The sequence below is a fragment of the Condylura cristata genome, unplaced genomic scaffold (genome assembly GCF_000260355.1).
Source record: "Condylura cristata isolate star-nosed mole 26May11 unplaced genomic scaffold, ConCri1.0 scaffold00032, whole genome shotgun sequence".
NCBI lineage: Eukaryota > Metazoa > Chordata > Mammalia > Eulipotyphla > Talpidae > Condylura > Condylura cristata.
The window spans coordinates 442873-451455 of NW_004567133.1; the positions used below are offsets into that span (position 1 = coordinate 442873).

At 54.2% G+C, this 8583-nt stretch overlaps 2 protein-coding genes across 2 annotated transcripts in view; both read left to right on the top strand.

Moving 5' to 3' along the window:
• The first annotated feature begins 167 nt into the window (after positions 1 to 167).
• GPC2 (glypican 2) lies at positions 168 to 5894 on the top strand. The gene is made up of 10 exons (XM_004691899.2): positions 168 to 465; positions 1179 to 1337; positions 1679 to 2004; positions 2737 to 2817; positions 3568 to 3730; positions 3951 to 4081; positions 4295 to 4444; positions 4527 to 4666; positions 4761 to 4936; positions 5573 to 5894. Exons 1-10 carry the CDS (start codon positions 300 to 302, stop codon positions 5821 to 5823), a joined length of 1743 nt encoding a protein of 580 aa, XP_004691956.1. The 5' UTR covers positions 168 to 299; the 3' UTR covers positions 5824 to 5894.
• Positions 5895 to 7095: 1201 nt separating this feature from the next.
• Positions 7096 to 8583, top strand: part of GAL3ST4 (galactose-3-O-sulfotransferase 4) — a 5506-nt gene continuing 4018 nt past the window's right edge. The window contains exons 1-2 of the mRNA XM_004691900.2: positions 7096 to 7155; positions 8296 to 8583. The exon at positions 8296 to 8583 is cut by the window's right edge and continues 1 nt beyond it. Of these exons, the coding sequence (XP_004691957.1) occupies positions 8466 to 8583 (118 nt within the window). The 5' untranslated portion in view covers positions 7096 to 7155; positions 8296 to 8465. The remainder of the gene's footprint in view (positions 7156 to 8295) is intronic.

Sequence of the window (8583 nt, forward strand, 5' to 3'; positions counted from 1 at the left end):
CCCCTACTGAGTTTCTCCGCAACATTGGTTTAATTTCTGCCTTGACCCCGCCCCCTAGGCCAGTTCTTTACCACCATTGGCTGGGCTCCGCCCCTGCCCCGCCCCCTCCCGGTTCCCCGCTCCCATTGTCTCGGCAGATGCCGCCTGGTCCAGCTATCTTGCTGGTGTTCAGTTTTCGGAGGTCGCGCTCTTTCTCTGGCCGGTGGGGCAGTCCCACGGCCGGGAACTGACTTCGTGAGTTCGGGCGACTCTTCTTTCTTCCTTAGGACCCACTTTACAGCCCCAGGGCGGCAGCAGCTATGTCCGCGCTGCGATCTCTTCTGCTTCTGCTGCTTCCCCTGTGTCCCGGTCCTGGTCCTGGACCCGGGAGCGAGGCAAAGGTCACCGGGAGTTGCTCTGAGACCCGGCAGGTGCTGGGGTCCCGGGGCTATAGCTTAAACCTACTCCCTCCCGCCCTGATCTCAGGTGAGGAGAACGAAGACAAGAGAATTGAGGGTGTGGGAGGGGGACGGGGGCGGGTCCACCCTCTCTCACAATAACTCTTCCTTTTCAGACTGACCGTTATAATCATCTTTTCATCTCATATAATAATCGCTCTCCTCCTCCAGAACTTCTTTACTAAGATCACAGCAATCCCTCCTTTTCACATAATAGCTCTCTTATTACACCCCCACCCCAGGAATCCCTTTCTAGTGATTAGAAGGATCTGTGTTTCTTTCTTTACATCCCAGTTTGTTCTCCTCGGGAATTCTGAGCCAACCTATACTTTCCTTTTAACCAAGTAACCCCACCCTTTCCAAACCCCATTCTTCCCAGCCAACCTATACTTTCTTTTTAACCAAGTAACCCCACCCCTTCCAAACCCCATTCTTCCCGTAGAAGCCATTCTGTATATCCTTAGAGATCTGGGGTATGTGATGTTGGGGAAGGTCACATGAGGTCCCTCTGGACACTAATTTGGCCCATCACTACTCAATCATATGGCTAATAAGAGTGGACATGGGATGGAGGAGGGAACAATAAGGAGTTGAAAGGGTCAGGTGGAGATGAGGGGGTCAGACAATAGAAAATAGACCAGACAGGTGAAGAAAAGGGATGATACCTCCAGAGATAGGAGATAGAAGGAAAAGATTACATGAAATAACTTACCACCATTCCTCCATATCTTTTCTATTCAGGTGAGCATCTCCGGATCTGTCCCCAGCAGTACACCTGCTGTACCAGTGAGATAGAGCAGAAGCTCACCTGGGACACTGAGGCCACCTTCCGAGGCTTGGTGGAAGAGAGCGGTTCCTTCTTGGTTCATACACTGGCTGCCCGGCACAGAAAATTTGACGGTGAGGACTTGGGGTCCCCAAACCTGGCCTTATTCTTCTCTTTGTGTTCACTCTCAGCAGGCATTTTGTCCTCACTCCCTATTCCACACCTAAGGCACCCCAGCCCTGTCTTGACTTCGCCCCAGCCTCACCCAAGGTGCTCTCCAAGGCCCTGCCCTGTCTCCATGTTACCCCTACCCCCAAATTCCCAGTCTGCCCTGGCCTCTAAGACCTGCTCAGTTTCCAACTCACTGTCTTTGCTCTAGTCTCCCCATGCCCGTCTCTTCCTGCCTCTGCCCTTCATTTTTCCATCCTTCTCTACCTCATGCCACCGCACATCTCTTTCTCTGCATTTACCACAGAGGTTTTTCGGGAGATGCTTTCATCATCTGAACACTCCCTGGCCCTGCTCTTCCAACGCTCTTATGGCCGCCACATGTACGCTCAGTATACCCCATCATTCAGTGGCCTGTTTTCTCGACTGCGGGACTACTATGAGAGGTCCGGTGAAGGGCTAGATGATGCCTTGGCGGACTTCTGGGGGCAGCTCCTGGAGAGAGTGTTCCCCCTGCTGCACCCACAATATACCTTCTCCCCCGAATATCTCTTCTGCCTCACGCGCCTAGCGTCCTCTGCCGAAGACCTTCTGAAGCCTTTTGGGGACTCACCCCGCCGCCTCCGCTTGCAGGTGAGGGTCCCAAGGCTTGAGCTTCAGTCACCTCTGAACTGCACACCACTCACTTCCAACCTGATAACCCTCCTTTTGTGCCTCACCCCTGACCAGACAACCCCTGAATCCTGCATGGCAGCAGGTGACCCCCTATCTTAAGTCCCAATCTTCTCTGTCAGACTCAATGCTCCTTGGTCTCCTTTAATTGCTCCCCCCCAAATTTGGGTCATCTCTCCCCCTTCGTGCCTAGTTTCACACAAATCCCTGACATACTCACCTATTCTTTCTGCTGACTCAGCTCTAATCCTAATATCTTGACTTCCTCTGATTCAACTAAACATGAATTAGGCACTTGATATTTCAGAGGAATTCTCATTCATGGAAAGTCATTTAATTGTTATCATAACTCTGAGAGGTAGAGAGTAGTATTTTTGTTTTACAGATGAGAAAGTTTAGCCTCCCAGAGGTCAAGGTCTCACAAACCTAGAGCTGTGTCTCACACCCAAGTCATCTGGCTTCAAGTTCAGTGTTCTGATTCAGTCTATTTCCAAGTCTGTAAAACTCAATCCTTCCGTCTCTTAATTGCAGCTCCCCTTGCTCCTTCTAGACTCTGTAATTCCTTTGGACCTCTTGGACTGCCTCCCTGTATCACTTGACACTCCTGACTACCCCAACATAATTCCACTGCTCATCCCCTTGTGCAGTCTTGACCAGACCACAACAACTCTCACCTTCTTTCCCCTTCCCCAGGTATCCCGGGCCCTGGTGGCTGCCCGGGCCTTTATCCAGGGTCTGCAGACTGGAAGAGATGTGGTCAGCGAAACTCTTAAGGTTAGAGGGAGCTGCATGTGGGCAGGGCACAGGGAGGGAGAGGCAGAGTAGAAGCCCATGAGAGAGAATCAGGCACTCAGCTGTCAGGAGAGGCTTGGGGTCTTCCAGCATCAGCTTGAGACCCTGGCACCCCAGGGTAAGTCAGGAAGGAGTGGGGCCAGATGAAGTCTTCCATGTGTCAAGTTCCACGATCTCCTCCCACCGCTGATGACTCATATCCGTTGTTAGCCTCTGCCCCCCCACCCCCACCCCGGCCTGGCTCATCACCACAGCAGCTGGAGATTGGAGTCCTGCCCCTCTTGTTTCCTCTAGGGCCCCTCCATGGCTCCCTCTTCCCTGCAACTGAATGCCAGATTCCTGGCTTGACCTTCAAATGGGCAAGGCATTCTCTCCCTCACCTCCTAGTATTGCCTCCTGCATTCTCTCTCCCCAACCATGATGTGCCCACTCTTGTCCAGAACCTTTTCTCAGACCCCCATACCACCTCTCTAGTTTCATACCTCCCAAGAAGCAGAATGAGCAAATTGACTCCTAATTACCTCCCTTGTCAGTCTGTGGCATACTTGGGGTCTCACCTGCTGCTACTTGGGGTCGCCACACCTAGATGTTGATGCCCAGCTTTCCACATAGAGTCTGCGCCAGGTGGGATGGGGTATTTGATTTCTCTCTGTGCCCAGCACCTGTACCAAGCTTGACTGAGGTCAGCCACAGTGTTTGTGGATAACACAGACCTGCTCTCTGCCCCCCCAGATGCCTATGTCTGAAGCCTGCAGGCGGGCAGTGATGCGTCTGACCGGCTGCCCTTTTTGTCAAGGGTTCCCCTCGCTGCCACCCTGTCGGGACTTCTGCCTCAATGTGGCCCATGGCTGTCTCAGCAACCAAGCACTGGATCCTGACTGGGGGAGCTATCTGGGTGAGTGGGATTCAGAAAAAGCCTGGGAGGGCTGTGCAGGAGAGGGTGGTGGTGGACCAAGAATTTTAAGCTAATTAAACGAGCCTGGGTTGCTCAGCATATGGGCTTCCCCCATGCTTTACCTTGCCTCTTCCCTCCAAAATAAGGCCAGTATTAGTGGGAACTTCCTAGTTCAGGGAATATTCCCCTGATTGCCCCCCTTCCCTTTTTCACCTTCTAGATGGTCTCCTGTTTCTAGCTGAGAAGCTCCAGGGCCCCTTTTCCTTTGAGCTGGCAGCCCAGTCTATAGGGGTGAAGATCTCAGAGGGTTTGATGTATCTTCAGGAAAACAGTGCAAGGGTGTCAGCCCAGGTACTGGAGCCATGGGAGTGTTAGAAAGTGGGAGTGCCAGCCTGGGGGGTAGGGGGGAGACAGTCTGGGATGCCAGCTTAAATTCAGAAGAGAAGGAAGGCCAGTGTGTGGTATTTGTGTGGCATATAGGGGAGGTTGGGAGTTGGAATGAAGACTGTGTGGGTTTCACTACCAGGTAACTGTTTGTGAGGGTGTCTTTTCCCTGTGCCACAGGTGTTTCAGGAATGTGGGGCCCCCCAACCCACTCTGGCTCGCACCCGCAGAGCCCCAGCCCCACGGGAAGAGGCTGGCCTGATCTGGAACTCTGGGCCAGAGGAGGAGCAGCCCACATCTGTGGCTATGGGCTCGGGTCTACACGGGCTGGTGAGTGGGGGCAGCTGGAGCATTGCCCGCGGGCAGGTGAATTGTGTGCCCCAGCTCTGCCCTGCTCTCTCTGCACACCCAGGTGTGGGAGCTCCGACAGCGGGTGAGCCGGGTCCGGGGCTTCTGGGCCAGGCTGCCTCTGACGGTGTGCGGCGACTCGCGCATGGCCGCAGACGTCTCACAGGAGTCGGCGCCCTGCTGGACCGGAGCCGGGCGGGGCCGGTGAGCACCGGGCGGGCCTGGACGGGGTGGGCTAGCAGGAAGGCGTGGCCCCAGGGCCCGGCGGGCGGGAGCCTTGGGGCTGCTCTGTTCGCAGGTACTTGTCACCGGTGGTAGGGGCCTCCCCTACTGAGCAGCAAGACAACCCTGAGCTGCATGGGGAAGACTTGGGTCCCGACCTCCAGACGCGGAGGCGGAGGCTGCAGCTCCGGGCGGCTACAACCAGGATGAAGGCTGCGGCCTTGGGAAGGGACCTGGAACGTGACGACTGGGGTGAGAAGCTGCTCAAGGACGTGCCCCTCCACATTTTCTGGGATTTGGGCCTTCCTGGGCCCCAAGGCCCGCCCGCTGCCTTCTGAGCCTTCTTCCAGGGCCCTCTACTCAGTAACCTTTCATGATTCATCCCCTGTTAACACACATCTGCTGAGTGCTTACCTCAAAGGTGAAGGGTAGATGAGCAGTGAGTTCATGGGCTAGTGGGCGGAGACACCAAAACCTGCTTGCAGAACAGTGAGAAGATTTTTAGTGTTGGTGGAAGGCTGTGGGAGATGGGGAGGGAGAGGCTATGCCAGACTGGCTTCCCCAGACAGTTTGCCAGAGAAGCAGAGAGCACTCAGACATTCATTATTCCCCTCATCCCCTTCATCTGCCTCTCTCTCTGTCTCTCTCTTTCCCTATTCTGGTTTTGTCCCATTTTCCCTTTTCCTCTTTCTCATAGCCTTCTCTCATTCCCACTGTATGACCTCACTCCCTGCCTTCCAGTCACTCTCACCCCCTCCCAATCTCCACCTGGCTTTCTTGCCTTTCTTCCTGTTGTCTGCCTGCCCCCCACCAAAACACACACACACACACACACACACACACACCTTGCCCATTCCTATATGTCTGTGACCCTCTCCCTTCTTGCAGATGAGGATACCAGCGGCTCTGGAGAGGGACAACACTATGCAGATGACTGGAAGGCTGGAACAGCAGCTGTTGCCCCCCCAGGCCGGCCTCCTAGACCTTCTCGAAAGGATGGCTCTGGGGGCAGAGGAGGAGGTGTCATTATCCGCCACAACCAGGGCAGGGGCAGAACTGGGGGGACATCTGTTGGTTTTCATTCCCAGCCCATTCTCATTCTCTTCCTCTCAGCCTTGGCCCTGCTTGGGCCTCGATAACAGGGGAAGGGTGCCCTAGCATTGGAAGAGTCCAGAGCCTTCCCCTCCCCCCAGCTGAGTCTGGGGAGGAGTTGAAGGGGGCTGCAGAGAGAGCAGAGAAGGGACTTTTTGGATGAATGGCTGGGGCCCCAGATCCAAGAGATTCCCACTGGCAGATCTGGAGGGGTGGGTGTTTACAGTATTTATTTTTTCATTTGGTAATTGGGGAGGGTGGGAGGCTAGGTATTTATTTAGGGAGGGGGTGTGGTCTCCAGCTAAGTCTCTCAGGTTGGACTGGCCGCCTCCGCAAGGGAGGAGAATAGCTGCAGTTGGGGGAGGGGGCTTGAAGGAGGTTGGAAGTGGGAGGGGTGGGAGCACCCAGTCTTAGAAGTGGGACAAAGCTGGGTGGGGGTTGCCAGAGAGCTGGGCAGGGAATTAGATGAACTGAGGGGAATAAGGTGTCAGGATGTATGGGCCTGGGTTTCATTGAATTTTTTCAGTATCAATTTCTTAAACTAAAATATCAAAAAGCAAGAAGAAAAGGCTGATCTCATGACCTCTGCCATCCACATCCTTCACAAGCTTCTTCACTTCATGTTTTAGTGTTTTTTCTACAAATAAATGGCCAATGTATCAGATCTGTGTGACTCTGTACCTTCAGCATTCCTCCCTGCACCCTGGCTCCCAGCAGAGGTTCCAGAGCCTGGGTGACTGGCTGGCTTTCTGTCTGATGCTCCCCTGTCTTGAAACCTGTCCCTTGGATAGAGTTTGGGCAAATTGTCCATTCTCTGGGTCTGAGCACCTTCATCTCTAAAAGAGGGAATTGTGAGCAATGCACAAGAACGCTGCAAGGAAGCTCCTTGTCTCTGACAAAATTCTGTTTGATTATAAAGAATTATTAGTAATACTACCCCCTGCCTTCTCATGGGGGCCTTGTTCTCCACTTGTGTCAGCCTCTGGCTACCTTACAATGTCCCTAACAATGTCTGCTTTCAACTCCTTTCTGTTACTTTCTCCTTCCCTTTTTCTTTCTTTGTGTCCCTGAATGAATCCTTTGTTCAGGAAAAAGCATGGAGAAAAAGGTATAATTGATTCCTAAGTGTAAAAGGTGGGTTCAAGTAGTGTCTTCCAAGGGCAGGCAGGCTGCTCTGATGGAGGGAGAGACTCAGGGAGGGAGCGACTGGGAGATGTGATCAAAGCCCAGCGGCTGCTGGGACTGGCGGGACAAAGGGAGGGAGAGGGGAGGAGCCTGGACGTGGGGAAAGTTTACGGGGAAAGTTGGGCGAGCTAGGAGCTGGGCGGTGGCTGCTTCTGGCTGGAGGGCCAGACCCGGATTTACCTGCTGCTCCCCAGGTGACTGAGTGAGTAGGCAAGTAAAGCTGAGTCCTGGGACCCTAGAATTTATGGGCGGAGACTTAGGGGGTCCACAGAAAGAACCCCGGAGGGAGCCAACAAAGGGCTGGCGATAGACTGAACAGTCACTAAAACTGGAGGGGCAGAAGGCTGGAATTGGGGGTAATGGACAAGAGACAGAGATGGGTGAGAAATCTGGACCCAGGAGTCTGGTGAGGGGCTGATCTTCGGGTCTGTGTTGGGGGAGGGAGCTGGAGGTGGGAGGTGATGCCAGAGTGGGCGGGTCTCTGGGTAACAAGTGTGGGTTCTTTTCTGCTGGGGGGGTCACTCCAGGCTTTTTCTGGAAGGGGGCTGTCAGGACTTGTCAAGCACTGCAGCTGGGTGGCTGGCTGGCTTTCTGAGTTGTAATCTAAAAGGGGTGGGTCCCGAATCTTGGTTGATTAGGAAGCTGGGGCCTGAAAAGGAATTCTGAAGCTGGGTCTCTCGCTGCCCCCCTCCTCCCTTCCTCCCTCTTGGGAGCAGAGCGCTCTTTCTCCCTTCTCCCACCGCCACCCCAGCCTCTCAGTCCCTTCCAGGTACATTGACAGGTATGGAAAGTAGGAATGGGGTGGTGTGGGGGTGTGTCTGGGCAACTGGGTTCCCTAAGAAATGCCACATCTCCCTCAGCCTGCCTTACATACCCAGAATAGCTGACTCTCATTACCAAGTAGTCTCGCTTCTCTGGGCTCTCAGCTTGTGCTGTGTCTCATTCCTTCCTTTTGGCTTCTCTTCTTAGCTTCAGAATGGGGCTCTTCACCCCGATTTGTCACAGTCAGGAGTTTAGTAAGTAGCCTGGGGCTTGGCAGCGTCCACCTCACTGTTACAGGAATGGATACATCTGATCTTTCTCACTGGGTCTTTGTCTTTCTCTCTTTCCCTCAAAATCCCCAAGGCTCAAGGAGAAACCGTAGATGGGGTTTGGAGGAACTGGAGGCCAACTACTGGAATAGTAGTTGTGGGGCCACCACTTGAGTGTATGCCAGGACCTACCCTGTTGCAGCCTGCTCCTCCTCCCTGAATTAGGTCTCAGCTGCCACAGCTGGAGAGAAGGTTCTACCCCTCTTCTTAGATTCCTTCCTTCCCCCCTCATTTCCCTTCTAGACGCTGACAGAGGCAAAAATCTGCTAACTCTACCAGGGCTGCGAGCAGGTTTGGGGAATGACCCCCCCGATCTCCAATCGGCACCTTCAGCAGCTGCACGGCTACCTCAAGCTGTCTCTGCCTCTGTTCCTGGCCCTGTCCCCTATCAGAGCCACCCCTCCCAGTGCCACATGGGCCCTTGGTCTCCTACCAGGACCTTTCGCCTCTGGGGACCTCGGAGCCTGGGAGTGGCTCTGGGAGTCTTCATGACCATTGGATTTGCTCTCCAGCTCTGGGGAGGTCCCTTCC

Bases quoted from the DNA above. Each gene is read 5' to 3' on its own strand.
- GPC2 (XM_004691899.2), top strand. From the start codon at position 300: ATGTCCGCGCTGCGATCTCTTCTGCTTCTGCTGCTTCCCCTGTGTCCC. The intron at 2,818-3,567 runs GTTAGAGGGAGC...CTGCCCCCCCAG, and splicing joins TGGTCAGCGAAACTCTTAAG to ATGCCTATGTCTGAAGCCTG. The intron at 4,667-4,760 runs GTGAGCACCGGG...CTCTGTTCGCAG, and splicing joins ACCGGAGCCGGGCGGGGCCG to GTACTTGTCACCGGTGGTAG.